This window comes from Scatophagus argus, chromosome 7, assembly GCF_020382885.2.
Source record: "Scatophagus argus isolate fScaArg1 chromosome 7, fScaArg1.pri, whole genome shotgun sequence".
In the NCBI taxonomy this organism is placed as follows: domain Eukaryota; kingdom Metazoa; phylum Chordata; class Actinopteri; family Scatophagidae; genus Scatophagus; species Scatophagus argus.
In genome coordinates this window covers 5,077,248-5,097,309 of record NC_058499.1, presented here as the reverse complement: position 1 = coordinate 5,097,309, position 20,062 = coordinate 5,077,248, and the positions used below count along the sequence as shown (strand labels likewise).

The 20,062-nt window shown below is 41.0% G+C and overlaps 1 protein-coding gene across 1 annotated transcript in view; it reads left to right on the top strand.

The window, feature by feature from the left end:
• cspg4 (chondroitin sulfate proteoglycan 4) overlaps window positions 1-20,062 on the top strand; it is a 65,327-nt gene that overhangs the window by 30,586 nt on the left and 14,679 nt on the right. Inside the window, exons 2-6 of the mRNA XM_046394096.1 lie at window positions 3,473-3,636; window positions 4,938-8,492; window positions 9,981-10,169; window positions 10,338-10,613; window positions 15,307-15,483. Of these exons, the coding sequence (XP_046250052.1) occupies window positions 3,473-3,636; window positions 4,938-8,492; window positions 9,981-10,169; window positions 10,338-10,613; window positions 15,307-15,483 (4,361 nt within the window). The remainder of the gene's footprint in view (window positions 1-3,472; window positions 3,637-4,937; window positions 8,493-9,980; window positions 10,170-10,337; window positions 10,614-15,306; window positions 15,484-20,062) is intronic.

Below are 20,062 nucleotides of genomic sequence, written 5' to 3'. Positions count from 1 at the left end.
AGAAACAAATGACCAACATAACCACTATTTATAGTCAAGCTAACCATGGTTTAACCATGGGTTTCGCAAGTAGGTGGTTTGTTTGGATTCCAGGAAGTGTTACCATGGCAAAACTGTTGTAGAGGAACACACAGTGGCTATCCATGCTTCTGTTAAATATTTTTAAACTAGCAAATCACATTACTCAAAAGAAATGTGAACAATCGTGTTTATAAAACAATAGTATTGAGTGTTAGTCTGTTTTAGTTAATGCTAGTCAGACTGATATGGATCAGACAGTTCATTGAGAATTTCAGCTGCAGGATATTGTGTGTGTGATTTAAGTGTTTTCTTTAATGAGCAACACAAAGGCAGCAGAAAATCAGCATTGCAAAGGATCAAAACTTGTCTGGCAGTGCATCTTGACATTTATTTAAAGTAAGAGTCTGATTAATCAGCACAGACAAGTCACAGGACACAAAGTCGTCTGAATGTCTCCAATCTTCCTGCACTTGTGGTCAGCATGTCTCTCTTCCCTACAGCTTTTCCGGACATGTGTCTCTAGATTGAGACCAAAAGAGGATGGCAAAGAGGAGGAGGAGGAGGAGGAGGAAAGGAAAAGAAAGACAACAGGGTAGTTCATTCAGTCGTCTGTGAAAGAGAGGAGAGAGTCAGTTTCCTCGGAGCATTATGAATACAAACGCAGTCAGTCATCAAATTATAGCCATCTGCATTGGCCTGAGACCAGGATTCTGCTTGACGCACAATAAAGTAGTGTGAGAAAGGGTGTGGTAGCTGAGGGAGATCAGAGACTGTCCTTTTAGGTGGTTAAATCACCAGACACAGACTGACAGCAAGTGTGGCAGCAGCTTCACAGCTCCAGCTTACACTCTTAAGGAGTGGGGATGATCCTTTACAGATAATGATGCCTTGTCAGCGAAGTTACCTCAGCTAGATCCCATTTACACCAGCCTCCAAGTCCCTGCGAGATGGAGAATATAGCTGACTGTCACGTTGCCATAGAAAGCTGGAGACTTGCGATGCACATTCTCAGAAGCCCTTCATGTTTATGTTTTTCTTCCATCCTGTAGGTATGAGGCTCCTTCTGCATACCTGCTAGAGGAAAGCAGGGGCACAGAGACAAAAGAAGTGTCACAGAGCAGGGCTTTTAAACAGATAGCATATTGAAAATGTGCTTTTCCTACATGAAGCCTATTATCTGCCTGAGCTTTACTCAGCTTAGCTGGGGAACTAATGAATTCCAGGTCCAGGTACACTGCACAGAGTAATGCTATTGTGTGTATCATTAGAAAATGTGCTCCTTTTCCTGAAGGCAACAGCAGCAAATTTGAACCAGAAAATCCCCAGGCAGAATTGTCTTGGCATCGCTCTCTTCTCTGGCTTTTTATCCCCATGCTCAGTGAACAATCCAACAAAAGCTCGGGTTTAAGAACCATGGAGCTCATTGCGATTTTCTTTGTTAATGCAATTGCCTGTAAGAAAAGATTCTGTTCCTACATTTTTCACTTTCAGCCCGAAGGCTCCTGTGCAGTTTGCACTACTCTTTCATTTGGAATACCTTAGTCTCACCAGAACTGTACCATAATAGCCTCCGGCACATTCACTAACAGCTAATGACAATAGCCTCTGAAAAGTGACATTTTGAAAATGGATGATGTGTAACTGCGATAATTCCATTCATTTCAGTAATACAAATGATATTTGCATGTTAAGCTTCATTTCGATTTTGAAGTAGCAGGAAGGATCTCATTGCTTCTGCTAGTTTTCTCTGGTCTCATTCATAGCATTTGCGATTATTCACCACATATGGATTGCAAATTTCAACATGTGATCATGTCACAAACAGTTCCCTGTGATATTTATTTCTGAGAGCCACCAACAGGGCGTTTCTTTGGCTGCGGGAGACCGGTGCTGTACTGCAGTGTGTAATCGATAGTCTGTGTGTATTTGGCCCTGTACTGAGACCGTTCATCACTGACTTTGTTCATGACAGAGCAGCATTGGAACCAAAAGCAAATGCATCTTGGTGAAATCACAAAAACACAGCCACAAAAAAGCTTTGCTTTCGTCCCTGCTGGCGTCAAAAAAATTGTTTATGTTCCCAGTGTTAGTTACAGAGCTGGGATGGAGCAGTTCATTCACAGGATGAGGAACCAAAGTACAAATGTACCCTTCAGTGCTTTGAAGTTGGCAGCACGGCATAAATGTGGATGACATAGGACATAGACACAAGCTGCACACATACACACTCACACACACACACTTGCTCATACATGGACACCTTTGTAGAAGCAAAAATACTTTTTCCATTTATAGCTATGAATGTGAATGTTTAGTATTGTAGTTTCTCCTCTATTTTCTGACTCAGGGTCGGGTCTGAGTAGTTATTTTATGAGATTTTTGCCTTGTGGCATCGAGCCCACTCTCCTGCTGGGCCACTGGATGCTACTGTTGATTTTGAGGGAATATTTTGGTCTTCATGATCTCATAGGAATGTTCTAACTTTGACACAGCAACGTCTCTCTCTCTGCTTCACTATTCAGAACATTCCAAAGCATTTGTGTTGTGTTGCCTTTTTCACTGTGTTCCAATGAGTTTCTGTCTCTTGAACCATCACTCCTGTGAGGACTACAGGGTGGCTAATGGAAAGCCCCCTTTCTATATCTCTTGGCTGAGGCCATGGAAAACCCATGCTGAGGAAGCTGGGTCTTGGAGGTGATCCAGTTTAATTTCAGAGCTTGTGCACTGGGAAATAATTGACTTCCTCCGTCGTTTACATTTTGTCGAGAGCCTCGGAGAGCGTAGTCCGAGGCAGGTGGCTGAATTTGCATATCTTTGGAAATGAGACAGCTCAAGCCTGGGAAATCCTGCACCCTTAGACTCTATATGCCTGGGAAACCTCTGCAGGAGTAATGACTGATGTCTCAGTGAGAGAATCCCTTTGAGGCCAGAGGAGCTCCTCTTCAACCAGGAGCAGCTGGAGGACACCTGATAAAGATAGAAATCAGTCCCAAGCAAGTTTCACTGTAACCTGAGACTTGGAAAAATGCTCATCTAATTGGTTTCTCCAAACTTCCACATTAGCATTCACCGAGCTTTCTATCCAGCAGTTGTAGGATGAGTTTATAGCAATGTTTTCAGCTGTCTTTTTACGTTAACCCAGTCTAGTGAGCCATGTCATTTTGCTACAGTAACAAAAAATGTGAAATACAAATTGTGAATTCAGGCTGCTTTTCGCCACTAGAATTAAGTGTTTTTGTTGACTAAGTAGCTAAAAAAATAGTTAAAAAAAATTTAAAAAGTGTATTTTTTGTCTTTATTCAAAAGTGTACAGTGAAGGAAAATATGTGAAATATAACTTTGGTGACACCAAGTGATGAAGACTGATTGTTAAAGTTATATGGTATGTCTTTGATTCAATGCCGCTTTCTTTTTTAATCATTTTTAATATTTTATGTTTCACTCTTCACAGAATCCTACTTTGGGGACAGCTTCTGCAGTATACAAGCTTTCCAAGATGTCTCCTCATTCCACTTGTCACTACAGATCAAGACAGGTCGGCGAAGCGGGCTGCTTTTACTGGCTGCAGGAATGGAGGACTACCTGTTCCTCGAGCTCCAAAATGGAAAAATACAGGTGAATGGTTAACAAACTGTGTAGGAGGCCATTGGTAGGAAGTCATTGCATTTGGTACAGCAGAAGTCTGCAAAACAAAAAAAAAAATAAGTCTTGTGAATTTTAAGAGAAACTAGTGATGGTACCTCAAACAACGTCAACACAAAGACAGGGCTGTACTTTATAATTAGATAGATAGAGAGGAGACTTCTCTGAGGGAAATTAGGTGTCTGAAAATAATTACTTGAATGAAAATAAAATGCAGATTATAATAAGATCAGTAAATTCACTCGTTAGAGACGTTAGGACAACAATGACTGTGTTTTGTACTAAAACAACTTGAGAGACTTGCCACTGTTAATTTTAGAAAAAAGTGAGATAATAATTACTGTGTGTGTGTGTGTGTGTGTGTGTGTGTGTGTGTGTTGGATGTAAGTAAAATCCACTGTCAAAACAAAATATTTCCTTTATTGTGTGCTCACTTTTGAATGCAGTTGGTGTTCCAATTCTGTGTTGCTTTGGCAAAAGATAATTTCAAGCAGTGAAAATGCTTTATAGATAAAAAATTACACCAGTGTTATTATTTCAGTTGAATAATAACCTATTGATTCATTCTCTATTATGATCCATCTATCCATCATCACATACAATAGATTGTGAGGAGTATTATTTTAAATCTTGTTGTTGTTGTTGCTTGTCAGAATGTTGTTTTGACAAGCATTCAGCCATGAGACATGTATATCGACTCATTTCAAAGGTGCCACACTGAAAACAACCTAAATTGATTTGATTTTTCTGCTGTCTTCTCGAGTTCTCTCACTGGAATGAGAACCATGATGTTTTACATCTGTAATAATTAATTGTATGACAGCTTTGAAAAGCAGAATAATTAAAATCAGATGTGCTACCACTGAAGTTCTCACATATTATTCCAAGAAAGCAAAATATCTCTGCATTTTGCAGTAAGGTGAAATCTCACCTTCACCTGCCTTCTTCATTCTGTTCCTCCTAGTGATATGAGATGCGCTGAGCTAACAGACTCAAGGCTTCACAAAAACGCAATTGCCTTATCTTTCATCTATATGTAAGAATCATCCCATTTAACTTTAGTTGGGCAAAACACTTCTTGAAACAAGTTAATTTTTAAATTATAGCTTAGTCAACACTGTGAGCATATTTGAAGAATTTCCTAGGGTTGTAGATACACTGCCCAGACCAACCAAATACACTAGATTAAGTATCTTATATTCTCCATTATACTGTATATTTACAAAACTGATTGTAAGTTTTAAACTAAATGCAATGTGTTTATTTCCCCACAGGCACGGATGAACATGGGGGCTGGCGAAGTGACTCTGTCCTCATCCCAAGGAGTACAGCTAAACAACCTGCTGGAACACAAAATCTCACTCATACTGAAAGATGGTCAACTGACCATGACAATTGATGAGCTCTACCCAACATATGTTCCTGTGAGTGACGACGGGGAGCAGCTCAACATTGACCAGGGCATTTGGCTAGGAGGAACAGGAGACCTGGACACTCCCTACCTCAGCAATGCCATCCCCCCTTTTCGTGGCTGCATGACTCAGGTCAAATTTGAGTCCCATCAGTTTGATATTCTCAGCACAGCATTTAAACAATGTCACGATACGAAGGAATCCTGCAGCAGTGAGTTTGAGGCTGGTGATGGGGAAGCAACTAGTTTCAGCACTCCTGATTCTTTTGTGTCCCTCCCAACCTGGAGCGGGGCTAGTGGTGCTCCCAGAGTCTTAGAGTTCCTAATGAAAACCACCATTGAGGATGCGTTACTTGTTTTCCACCCTGGCCGAGACTCAGACTTCATTGCTATTGGGGTTGTAAAAGGCTATCTTAAAGGTCTAGTGGACCTTGGCAGTGGCATGGAGGTACTGGATAATACCCAAGTGCAGCTGGATGATGATCAGTGGCATAGAGTTAAGGTGCAGATCAGTCAGGATTCTTTTGTCATGGATATAGACAGCCAGTCTTCCTCCCTCTCTTTTGACTCATCACAAAAATTGGACCTGGTTGGAAACTTGTACTTAGGAGGAATCCAGGGTAAAATGAAAGACGTCTTTCGTGAAAGCGGGTCCTTAAATCGTGCAGAGGAGGAGGTGACAGCCGAATCCTTTATTGGTTGCTTGGGGGAAATCAAAGTAAATCAGAAGGATCGAAGCCTGCAGGATGCTTTAGTGACCAAAGATGTTCATGTTAAATGTGAAGGAGAGGACTATGATTACTCAAGTTACTATGACATAGACGCAACCACCACTCCTCCACCTGTTCGCATCCGATATGTTGATATGGACTTACATGAGCAGCATTGCTACCCAACAGATGACACACCAGAAATGTTCAAAAATGTGAGAAAACTTCTTGATGTCACCCCATTGCTTGTACCTGAAGGTGGCGAAGTTCTTGTTGATATCAACAACCTAAAACCGACATTTGACCTCAGTGCTGCAGCGATACGTCAGTCTGAGATAATCTTGACTCTCCAAAATGATCCCTGGTATGGCTTGGTTGATATGAACATAAACACAAGACGCACACAAAAGTTCACTCTTCTCGATGTTGTTAATAACAAAATTAAGTATATGCATGATGGAAATGAGAGGCATCCGGATCAAATCCAGCTACAGGTGGCTGTTCACACTAACAGCTACCTTCCAGAATGCTTAAAAACTCCACATGAGTATGTCATCCCAGTTGAAATTCTTCCCGCCAATGATATACCACAACTTAGTAGAGGAGAAATTACTATCACAGAAAACGGCAGGACTCGTTTGAATCCCAGCCTTATTAAAAGCATGGATTCTGACACCCGCTGTGATGAATTAGTAGCAACTGTAACCTCAGAGCCTTCGATGGAAGTTGGTTACTTAGAAAATGGTCAACAGCCAGGAAGAAGAATCTCTGAGTTCACCTGCAGGGAGTTGAAAGATGGAAATATCTATTTTGTACACAGAGGAGGTAGTGCTGATGAAATTACCCTGGAGGTGTCTGATGGACAGTCAGTAAGTCATTCAACTACCTTTCAGCTGTCTGTGACACCACCACATATGACCCTTGTCACCAACGTTGGCCTTCACGTGTCTCAAGGAAGCAACGCATCCATAGGTGTTCAAATTCTAGCTGTCCTTGCTCATCCTCGTTATGGAGATGTCATCTATAACATCACACAACCTCTGATATTTGGAGAACTACAGATAATGACAAGTGATGGAATGTACAAGCAGGTTACATCTTTCCACCAATCTGATCTTGATCAAAACCGCCTTAGATATGTCAGCACAGACTCTAGAGACCAGGAAGATGTTGTAGTTGAGCGAATCCAGTTCGACGTCCACTTGGGGAGGTTCTCCCTCTGGAATAACACTTTCTTAGTCGAGATCATCCCTGCACAAGTGAAAGTTTCTAACCTGGTTGCACTGGAGATGCAGGCCGGTGAAGAGCAAATAATTGGACTCAAGGAGCTTCAGGCTGAGGTACAAGGGGAAAGCCCAGATCCACAAACTGTAAAATACATCCTTGTCAAGCCTCCAACACTTGGTAGTCTCCGGTTGCTAGACAGAGAGTTGGCTGAGGGTGACATCTTCACACAGAAGAACATTTTGGACAGTGCTGTAAGTTATAGGGCGCATGTGCAAAGAGCTGTGGACAGTATCGACCAGTTCCAGTTCAGAGTCCTTGCTGATGATCAGTACTCCCCTCTATACACGTTCCCTATTAACATCCTTGCCAGTTCAGATGCTCCTGTGTTGGTCAATGAAAGGCTGGTTGTCTTACAGGGTGGGGAACAGACTCTTAACAAAAACTATCTTTGGATGCAGTCTACAGGTTCCACAGATTTTGTATACCAGATCACACAACAGCCGAAGTATGGCCGGCTGATAAGGGACTCCCCATCGGGCCAGCCTAGATTTGAGGGGGCAGTAAGAGTATTCAGCAATGAAGATCTCCAGCTTAACAGGCTTATTTACAAGCACGATGGCTCTAAGACAAGCAGTGATGAATTTCATTTTTCAACACTGGATCAATCTGCACAAAGTTCAGACAATCAGAAAGCATTAGATGCCGTTTTCAGAATTTCTATCCAGTCCAAGAATGAGCATGCCCCTATTAGGGTTGTGGATAAAGTCTTCAATGTAGTCCGCCATGGTCAGCGTCTGCTGACAACTGATGTCATCCAGTTTAGGGATGATGACTCAGGTTTCAATGACACCCAAATTGTCTATGCTCGTGAGGGAATCCTGTCCGGCAATATCGTCTCAAAATCGAATCCCTCACAGCCTCTTTTCCGTTTCACACAAGCTGATTTGCGAGATAAAAACATCCTCTTCGTTCACCACGGAGCAGACCGAGAACGCTTCTCACTGCAGGTGTCGGATGGCTTCCACAAGACCACTGCCTTGCTTCAGATCCAAGCAGGTGAGCCCTACCTGCGAATAATTAACAACACAATCATTGTCATCGACCATGGAAGCACCAAGACCCTTAACACCACTCTGTTGAGTGCTGACTCCAACATGGACATCAGAGACGACAGTGAGATCAAGTTTCAGGTCACATCGCCACCCAGTGATGGCAGGATCATTGTGAGTGGGATTGAGGCTTCAGTGTTCACCCAGGAGGACCTGAAAAAAGGTGTCGTCTCATATGAGCATAATTATGAAAGTCTGAGATCCAAGGACTCCTTCGGCTTCACTGTCCAAGCAAAAGGACATTCTGAAGAGGGCACATTCAGAATTAAAATATTCAAGCAAGGCTACCTTTCTGAGCCTGAGGTGGTAACCAATGAGGTCATCATTTCCTATGAGGGAGAGCACACTGTAATCAACCAGGATAATCTCAAGGTAATGTTTACTGACTCTGTAATGACAGTATGTTCAGCAGAAAAATATATTTTTTAACTAACTGGAAGATTTTTATATGTGATCTCAAGCTACAGTAGCAGTTAGCAAATCTACAGTTTGAATTCATTTGCTTGACGGACATATAATCATGTTATTCAACACGTCATCATTTAATGTATATACAATTTTGGCACAGAGTATGTGATAGAACCCTGCCTTTCTTTTTTTCACATTTAGTCTCTCATTGTGAAATAGATCCTTCACATGACTCATTGAGGCCTGTTTTGTAACCCTGTCTCTAATCTTCATTTTAACCACATGAAAGCAGAGCTAAATATGACTGCTTTTAATCTAGTTTATATACTAAATTATAGTCTATTAAGTGTGGAAAACAGAGCACTAAGTATCCCCTGAGGAGCTTCCTGAAGCCTACTGTCATTTATAAGATGGGCCTGCATGCACTTAATCTCGAGTCCAGTTATTAAGGTTTAAATCGTCGGTCATTCATAATACATTCTACATATACATTTATTTTTTTTAAATTATGACAGACATTCCAGAAAGTAAAATGTTCTTTCTTTTAAACTATTTACTGGACAATAACCTAAATGACCAGTACACATACTACTGAAAAGTGTATTGAACAAATACTTGATAGAATGGCCTTTGCAAGAGGCAAAATATTGACTTGGCTTGGAGCTTTTCTGATGTTTGTCCTTACTGTGAAATGAAAAGTACAGTACCATTTTCTCAAATATTGTCAAATGCAAGCATGACTGACAAACACTCAGGCTCCAGAGTTTATTATATCTTCTCGGAGTGGGATGACCGTAAATCTGCCTGTAAATCTGCAGCATGACTTTAAGCGCTGCCAGATATCACACATGTCTTTTTTAGGTTAGTCTTCACTGTGCAGTCACGGTGTCCCAGTTAGATAATATATGCTGACCTCATACCATTAACTTTAAACTGCACCTAAGTTGACTGTGCCCTGTTTTGGTACTTAGTATACAAATAAATGTAAGCAGTGTATTGATATTAACTTACAATACTGCCTCTGTACTTTAAGGAAATAATGAAAGGTGTCCAATTCCAGATGTCCAAAGTGAGTCCAACGTTGAAACAGTACTGACAGTTTAAAAAAGAAAAAATGTTTGATTTGATTTGTTTAACCAAATGTCACTGTAACAGTTGCACAACCACCAGGTGTTTTTGTCAGCTGGGAGTAGTTCCTTTATTAATGCATTCACCAGTCAGTTTTATGACATACATTGAATTTTGGGCTGTGCTCAATTATCAGGAAGGACCAAACACATTCAGATGAAAGGGTTTTTATCTGTGACTTTTTTACTTATTTACTTGTGAGTTTTTTATTTGAAATGTGTGCCATCTACAGTATGCTATTGATGAACAGGATTCCAACTACTTCTGCAAGTTTGTCATTATAAAAAAAGTGATGATATTCAACTGTGAATGTTTGCCTTTTAGGTGGATCAAGCTGATATTCTGCCCACAGAAATGGTGTTCACCATTAAAGAGCCTCCTCGTCTCGGTCATGTGGTCAAGCTGACAAACAACTCGGACAGCACAGCCTCGCCTGTCCTCGACTACATTCACACCTTCACTCAGGAGGACATTGATCAGGGGCGCATTCTCTATGTGTCTGCACTCATCCAGGTCTGCTGTTATTTAATTTATCCTCCTGTCCTAAATCATATGAGGCAGCTTGTTCCTTTTCATATTTACGCCGAGAGTAAAATCAGGCAAAAGACAACATCAGCCCCTGTTGTGTCTAACGTACAAGGTTTAAATTTGGTATATCAGTAACTTATCCATTTCTTTCAGGGCAATGACGTCTTCACAGTGGATGTCAGCAATGGTTTTACTACAGTGGAGGACCTGCACATTTCTGTGAACATCGTGCCCCGGCTCATCCCCATCCAGATCTTCAACTTTACAGTGAAGGAAGGCCTCAGCAGAGCAATTAACACAGAGATCATTAACATCTCGCATCCCTTCTACAGCTCAGCTAATATTGAATTTGTTGTGGACGAGTCACCACAGCACGGGGGCATCCGCTACCTGGACGGAGACGAAGCGGCTTACTTCACATGGGAAGAGGTATGTAATGATGTGATAAATGAAATTTAGAAATTAAAATTCAGTTACATATTCCAGCAGAAAATATCACCATCATTATGGTGTGCTCGCACTAAACACAAAGCACACTTTTACCTTGTGTTACTAGTGCCACTTTGACAGCAGGATCATTATTGTTTATTCGTGTTTCTCACACAGGTGTTTTTTCACCCCAGATACCTAAATTACCTTACTGTACATTAGCCGCAAGATAGCAAGTAACATCCAACAAAGAGGTTGTCTGTGGGTGTGTGTGTGTGTGTGTGTGTGTGTGTGTGTGTGTGTTTGAATTCAGCTCACCCTTTGACTGAACTCAGCACTCACCAGAGACTCCGGATCTCTCTCTCTCCTTTTTCCCCTCTCGTCTCTGTACACTCATGAACTAAAATACATTTTCCGACCAGTCAGCAGTCAACATTATAGTGCATAAACACCCAGCAGTGGAGCTGTGGTCGTCACCTCCGTGTCTTGCTGCTGCAGCAGACTGAGAAGCAGGAATGAAGATGAATCCCACCTTTCAATCCCAAAACTTTAAACTGCACTGGATCAGAGAAGAATCTGATGTCAGGTGTCAGTTCACACCGATGCATGTGATCATGCCATGCAAAAATGTGCCCTTCATACTAACAGAAAGATGCCTTCAAAATATATATATAATAGCATATGTGTAGCCTACAATATGTTTTGCCATATAACCCAAAACATTAGATCCACTATCCAACATTGAACATGAAGTAGATTTGATTAATCACTTCTTCAAGGTAGACAAAGTACTGGAATTTCATCCCGGACGAAGATATTTTTGTCAGTTTGGGACCAAAAACTTCCAAGACGACCCAAAAACTCAATAATCCATATTTTATCCGGTCTTAATAACTCCAGGGCACATAAGACTAGATCATGGTGGTTGTTCAAGAGGATTACCGCAGCAAAGCGTCACCATGGAACTTTCCCCAGTTAGTACTCAGAGCTGTTTTGGATTTGTTGTGTTGTACCAGAGAGGGAGGAGGAGGGGGAGTTGCTGCAGCACATTTATCTGGTCTGCCTCCATGTGGTTCAGAGGCCCCAGCTTCAGGAAAATATTAAAGATGCATGAGTAGTTACTGGTGGAAAAACCTCATGCATTCTGAAAGAACCGCATAGTTTAGTGGAGCTAGTTAGACACACATCTTATAGCTCCTACATCTAGCTCTCGTCTGGCTCTCTATTTTGCTGAACCATTGTGGAAAAACTGACGCTGCCTTTGGACCGCCTGAAGCCAAAATAAACTGGCCTGGTATATTCCAATAATAATGTTTGAGTGCACACAAAACTCTTGCGCTTTGCTACTGCCAGACTCACTCATACTGTCTCTCAAAGATCCCACTGTGCCACTCCAGTGGGTCTCGTGTGTAGCAGTGATTATGTTGGTGGCGTGTAGGCAAAAATGAACATAGATATCATCATCTGCCACGATGGAAATGTCAAAGAGAAAAAAGAGCTTTTCTTTGCACTTCTTCTTGGAGACTTTTTTTGCTCTTTATCTGTTTTCTTTCACTGTGCTATAATTATAGAATCAGACAAGGTCACTTCTTGCAACCGTGTAACACAATGAAGAATAAACGTCCAAGACTCAATCTGCACATCATTTAAACCACACAATAGTCATTCCAAAATGAAAGTCAGATGTGTTTGTACTTTTCTGCATTGCTGTGTTTATTTCCGCCTAAGTTCAAGGCTGTTTCAAGCTCTACTGGGCAAGACCCCCTGACTCTAAGAATGGACATGCTACTGGTTGGTGTGTATGGTAATTTAGGGATAAAGTTGTCAGCTGTGGTGATTCACTGAGGTTATGTAAGCATATAGTAACATGGGTGGTATGTAGTGAGAAAAGCTGAAAGTGTCTGCTGCAGAAGATCTACATCACCAGCCGCAAAAATGTAAAATAAGTATATGTGCCATGTGGCCCAGATGTGTCATTTAAGCATATGAGTCAGATAGTGTATGGCATTCTCCTAACACAAGTGCTGACTATGATTTACTCCAGCCTTGAGCAATAAAGTCATGTAAACACTTTAGGAACACATGTGATGCTGAATGGGGTCCAACTTGAGGAAATAAAGGAAATCTTAAATGCTTTTCTCTCATACACCTTTGCTTTAATCAGGTTCTGCTCTCCATCAGGTATCGATTAGCGCTTCCATCTGTGGAAACCTATTAAAGTCCACACAGGCAACTTTATTTCTGACAAAGTACAAAATGTTTTCAGAGCAAAGTGAGCGAGCTTCTATGGTTTACATTGCTGATTTTCCAAATAACAGTACACAAACAGAACTTTAATCATTCGAAACAAGAAATAAAATAAATTAGCATTAAATATTGACAACCACATCAATCTTTCTCAGAATGAATCCAAAGGACATGTGTCCAACAACCACCCACCGTTTATTGTCCCAACAAGCAGACTGATTGTCTCGCTGACTTTCCCTGATCAGTAATGATGACAGGGGTTGTTATTCCACAGTGATGCCAGTCATATGGGATCCATTTGGGACTTCCTGCTCTCTGAAGCAGGTTCTCTCTTCACAGCAGCTTACTGGCTTTTGTCAAGACAAAGTTCTAACTGTCCTGCTTGCAGAGAAGCACCCTGGGTCTCTGTGAATTTGTCAGAAAGTATCAGAGGAAGATGCTGTGTAGGCAGATTATCTGGTTCAGATTACAACTGCAGGAAACAAGAGCACAGGGCACTGGGTGCTGATTCCTCTTCTGCGTGCAGAAAGTCATCAGAGTTGGCTTGGCCCGGCTTGGCCCGGCTTGGCCCGGTCGCAGGTGCTGTTTTCCTTGGACACTTGGACACTGGGTGACTGATTCCTTTGTGTATCTGGTTTCCCTCAAGGTTTTGTCCCACAGGGGACATTGTCCTTGTTTCTGTGCTGCTCCCAGACGTTAAGACCTGATTATAGCCTTTATCTCAAAACTATGAAAACGTATTATCTCCTTAGACAACAGAGGTTTTAGTGCTTACTGTACACAGATGTAGGTTTCAGAACAGACCCCTAAACAGAGACCCTTAAAGGAATAGTTTGATAGTTCTGGGAACATACTTATTTGCTTCATTGCCTAAGATCATTATCACTTTGGAAATTAAACATGAGGAGACAGTTAGAAGACCCTTAACACAAAGACTTGATACAGGCTTAAATTGCTAGGCTGACCCTGTCCGAAAAAAATATCAACACCACAAGTGCAAAGTGTTGTATAATAAAAATCTTGTGCAAAGTTTTTCATTGCTTCATTTAAACTTACAAGTATTTGCTGTAGGTGTGTGTTCAAATTATGCTGTATTATATACTGAATAATACTGTGGCAACAGTGTCATTCTGGCCCGAACTGCTGAAATGTCCTCAGCTTTTAAATATCAAAATCAACAAGTGGAATACCATTCCTCATTCATTGCATATGGGGCATTCACTGCTTTCCATAAAGTTGGTGGACTTACAGGAGACAGATGAGGAAGCAGAGGGCAAGTGAGGACAGGCTGGTTTTAGCCCCCTAGTGTGAGTCACAATCCAAACCCTCGACGCTCCCTTTCTTATACTGCAACCAATAATTTATTTTACATACTCTGTCTAGTAAACATTCATATGTTTCAAACTTTACTGTGTAACTGTCAAGAATAGTCGGCGTCGCTGACGCAGAAATTTACTGAACCCCAATGCAGAGTCAAAAGGAGCAGGCGAGGGGGAGGTCCAAAAACAATGGTCGTTTATTAAACAAAACTAAACTCAAATAACACACCTACTGTGGCAAAAACTCCTGGGCAAACATGGCAAGGTACAACAAAAGGTTCCTAGCTTGACATGGAAATAACGCAGATCCTGGCATGGCTTGGGGGGAAAAATGCAGACGCTCAGACAAAGGTGACTGGGAAGACAAGGACTAAATAGACAAGACAACGAGACACAGGTGACACACATCAGGAGGGAGAAAGCAATCAGGAAAACTAAAAGCAAAGCTACATGAAAACAGGGCACACAGGGGAAAAGACACTTTCAAAATAAAACAGGACATGACTAAAACCTTGAACATAATACATGGAAACACATGAAAAGACAAACATGAAACATGGCACATGGACTGAAATCAAGAGACAAAGCATAACCAAAAACCACCAGGCATGACAGTAACTTCAGGATTTTCTGATATACATTTATGGAGTCTCCATAGCTGAGATAATCAGGCCCTCTAAAGCCAGAGGAGGCATTATAAAACGGTTGTCTCAGAGTGAGTAGGACTGATGAGTGAACTAACTATTTTCAGTAAAATTACTGGGGTATCGAGGGAGGTACTACTATAGGAGATAATTAAAGTGAGCAGCAAAATATTTGAATCACATCAAATATTTGAGATGGAAACTGAGTCGTTAATTTGTATGTGTGTCCACACACAGACGGTGCTAAATATAAATTAAATAAATTGAAACTGAGTTTGTCCAAGTCAACCAGGATACAATGGCTTCACGGTTTCCCAAAAACAATGTTCTTTGGAGATGGGTGTTAGGAGACACAGTCACAATGTAAAATTTTATATTCCACCTTTTGGGCTCACTGAGCCTTTTCCTATTTTGTGATGTTTCCTTCCATTTATGTCTGATAGTGAAATGAGTGACAACTGAATCCTCTTTTGTCTTCTCCAGTTGAAACTTGGACACGTCTACTACATGCATGACAGCACAGAGAGCACAGAGGACAGTTTTACACTCTCTGCCTCGGTTTATGAGATTGATCGCCGGAGCCTCCCTGTCACCGTCTCAGTGACTGTCATCCCAGTCAACGACGAGCCGCCAGAACTGACACGTAACACAGGACTGGAGGTAATGTTTTGCTCTTTGAGTGTGCGTTTGCTGTTACTTTTGAGCTTTTCTCCAACATGCTCAGTGGTGAATTGGATGGAAATGTTGTTGTAGGAAAAATTCTATAAAATGTAAACTTTCAGTTTGTTGAGTACTTTTTTCCTTTAGTACGTTTCAGCTGATGAGAATTCAAGCTGACCACAGCCGTCACTTTGTGTGAAGCTGGAAAGAACAAGCTTCTTACTGTGGCCCTTCAAAACAAGAGATTAGTTTAAACTAAACAATGAAACTACGGAAAAAAATTATTTAGATTTAAATTAATTTGCTTTCCTACAGCTTTATATCAGGCCCAGTCCTCAATTTATGTTACTTTTTTGGACATCTTTGTTTTCTCTCCTGCAATATGGAAATAAGAACTAGTCCAACTTGTGCATGTGATTGACAGGCAGTGGGCACCTGCTTCAGACTTTGCATGACTGGGCTCATGGCCAAGCACCAAAAAATATGAAATAACAGCAGATGTGTGCCTTTATAATGACTGAAGTTTGAGATTCTGACATTTTGAAAAGGGTTCATTTTATAAAAACTACCTCCCTTTTCTGACAAAATGGTATCTGAATTTAGTCGGGTTTACCTGCTAATTTAAAATCCCAAGAGAATCACACACTCAAACAGTTGTCAGGAATGTCTTACTTTGAAGGTTTTTGATATAAAATCATAGTTTTAAGAATTAATGCACTCTAAACTCTGAATGAACTCTGTGGTCATTTGCTGATCTTTCTCACATTCATATTGCATAGTTCCAGCTGCAGTTACAGTCCACTGTCATGAATCCTGTATGAGCTGACAATTAAATTCATGCAATGAATGCAACAAGGACAATAAATGCAGGGAATCTTCACTAAGACACGGAGAATACTGACCTCACAGATGAGGAGGCACGATGGATTGGTACAGCAGTGGCCTCCACAGCATATTTGTTTTTGTAAAGAACCATAAAAAAAAGAGGTGAATTAACATATTCTCAGGTTGACTGATCCAAAATGAAACTGAATCATGCATGGTGCATAAGTATACAAGGCCAGTGATTCTCTACTGTGTGCACTTGATGCAGAGCAAGCAGAATTCCAGCTACGCAGCATACAGCATGTGTGCAGTAAGTATTTAAATGTAGGAACAGAATACATACTATAATCATGGCTTCTACACCACAAAGATATTTGTTATTGGTTGTTATTTATTATTATTATAGTTATTATTATTATTATATAGATAGATAGATAGATACTTTATTGATCCCGAGGGAAATTCAAAAATCCAGTAGCCCATTACAGCAGCGTAGGTTAGTCGAAAGTAAGCAAACAAACAACCAAACAAGGCCTGACTGTTAGTGGGAAAAATAGACTAAACATATACTAAATAAACATATTAACATATAACATATGCTACATAAAGTACTATAAAAGTAAAGTAGTATAAAGTAATAGAGTGCAGAGAAAGCAGGTCGACCAGATTGACTGTGTGTATGAGACAAGAGACTAAAAAGCCACAGTGTAAACATATGTAAATGGGTTGCTTCTCAGAAATGAGCTATAAATATATATATACACATATATATATGTATATATATATATATATAATGAATAGGTGGCATTTTAAAATATGAAAAATTTGTAAATTGGAAACATATTCTGCCTTTATCAAGACACTTAATCTATCAATCGCCAAAAGCACAGAGACAAAGTAATAGGCTAAGTTACATGAAAGGAAGCATTAAAATTTTGCATATATATATATGTATAATATGTATTAAAAACGTATTTTACCAGAAAAACTCCCATCATATGCATTATGTTTTTCTATTTACATACACATTAACATAGACAATATATGTGCATGTTATCATCCAGAACATGAAAATGTGTCTGTGTTTCTTCTCTAACTACCACTAAATAACTTAACTGTAAAAATGAGATGTCAGACACATCTTTTATCGAACAGAATCTACGGTAATTCAGAGTTTGTTTGTGCCACACCCTCAAACTGATTCTCATCAGTCATGAAAGAAAGTTTTGAAGCTCCAGTGAAGTAGGTTCTGCTGTAAGAGTGGGGAGGCAGTTGGAAAAAGCCAGCAATAATCAGCTCACAGAACTGGAAACCAACTGTGTCATTCAGCCCTCCCTGCTCTGCCTGCGGCTCCCCGTCTCCCTGGCAACCCGTATTTTTGGAAAACCAAGATGGTCGACGAGACCACGGCTTTCTGGCAGAGTGAGGGCGGCATCCAATCGCTGTGCCTCCTCTGCTGCGGCTGCAGAATGTAACATGATAATATGTGGATGTCTCCCTGCACAGAGCCAGGCCTGGCCTCACTGACACTTGGATTGATTTAAAGCAGGAAGTGTGTGTGTGTGTGTGTGTGTGTGTGTGTGTCTGTTGGGGTGTGTTATGACCTCTGCAGCACATGATCATACACGATAACTAACATGTCCATGATCAGGCTCTGTTCAAGATCACCACTGATCCCATTTGGCTCAATCTATAGGACTATAGGATACAGCTGGCCTCAATTAGGGTTGACACTCTGTCTCTGTCTGGTTCAACTCAACTTTATTGTCTCTCTGAAAAAGTTATTCCCCTGGGTTAGTCTGACTTTTTAATAGTCTAGCTTCTTTTTCTATCTGTCTGTCTATCTATCTATCTATCTATCAAGGCTCTTTGCATCAGCTCATGACTAGTGAGTGATCGATGAGGTACATTATGTCTGATGTATGTCTCATCAAAACTCAGAGCAGGAGAGACGTTGCAGCAGGTATTTGGGTGGTCAGTTTGTGTCTCAGAGAGAATCGCCGGAGATGCTGAAGGAAATGCTGAAATCCAAATGGATCACCTCCGTTCTTGTTTTCATGGCCATAGACTACAGCTTTGGCACTGACAGTCATCTTTCATGTTGTTGTTTTTTTCAGCTGTTTGTGCACCTTTACTACCCCACTCACCAGTATGGGGTTATAAAGACAAGCTGGTGTCCCCTATACTTAAACCAGCTAAGGTTTCGGTTGCCTGGACAGCTTCAGACATGTGGCGCCTGTCAGAGTCTCAAACATTTAAGGGACGGGTGTTGAGTCATCAGCAAACGAAGTCATTTGCCTATGGCAGCTTCTTCATTACTGCATCCAAATGAAATTTCAGTCAGCGTTCGATCAAATTAAATTTTCGGCCCATCCTCTTAGGTGTTAAAAGCATTGATTGTTATATAAACCTTTAATTTGCGAGGACATTTTCTGATTACCTGCCCCAGATTGTCTGGTGCCTCACTGGGGTGTGGAGTGGGCTGATGTGGCCATCTAGTGTCAGGAAGTGGAACTGATACTGTAAAAAAATAAAAGAAATACACATCAGAGCTGGTAGTGACTACACTGTGAACCCAGTGATGTGACCTCATGTTAAATACTGATGCCTTTTTATGACAGAGAAGGCTGATTAAAAGTGTAAATTCTATTTCTGTTATTTCATACTAGATCTGTTATACAACGATGTGTTTCAGCACAATAGGTAATCAGTGTTGCATATGTGGTGATTATTACCATCCTCATCATGGACAGCACAAGGCAGTATAATCATCAGTCAAAAATAACACACTGTCTCTTAGGGTCCGTTCACATTTCCTGTTCAGAAAATGCAGGACATTACTGGAAATATCATGGAAAACACAATGGTTATGAGCTAGAAAGGCCTTTTACTGTGATTCACCGTGGATCTTTTTTTGTGCCCATCCCACAGATCAAAGCCCCTAATCTTCATCTTAATGGTGATGCTTATGTTGAAGTTACTGTTTGAGATAGCTTGACGTTTTTGTCTTGAGGCTGTGCTCAAAATTTAGACCATCTTCTCTGTTCTTCCCACCCCCCACCAGTGGTGTAAGAATAATAGTGAGGCATTGTAACATTAGTTTTGTCCTGCAGCAATGCTACTTAATGTAGAGAAAGTTGCCAGGTGGGTGGTTCTATTATCAGCTAAGCCATCTCTGCATATCATGTCCAGATTTACCAAAAACCTTATGTCTCTCTCTTTAAAGGGAGGGATAAAACAGAGGAAAGGGAAAGCATAGAGCATCTGTCTCATCCATGGTGCATGCCGTGCATCGTGGGCGTTCTGCCTTGAGGCAAACACATACACTTCTACCTTTCCTAACAGAGTCCAGATTTGACTCAGAATTTTTGGGTTCAGTCTCCAGTCCCCCACCAGGGGTTTGCTCCCGGACAAACTGCCAAGATGTAAACTGCCCAGAGGAGGTAGATATTCTCCAAAGCCTGATATCAAAGGCTCTCTGCAGGCTTCAACAACAAGGTGGATAAAATGCTACACCGTTTGTTGATGTAGGCTCATGGGATGTAGTTGTCATTTCAACCTGAAATATTCTTGCAGCCTGTCAGACGCTTGAAGTGATGTAGAACCGTAATTTCCGGCAGGGTGATGTGACGTTCTGCCTCTGAAGGCGACACGCCGCCAGCAGGCTCATCCAGGCAGATTATGTCATCATGGAGGTGTTTGATGCATGAAAGGGTTTTGATCCTTTGGACAGGATTTCTTCTGTAGTCCCTCA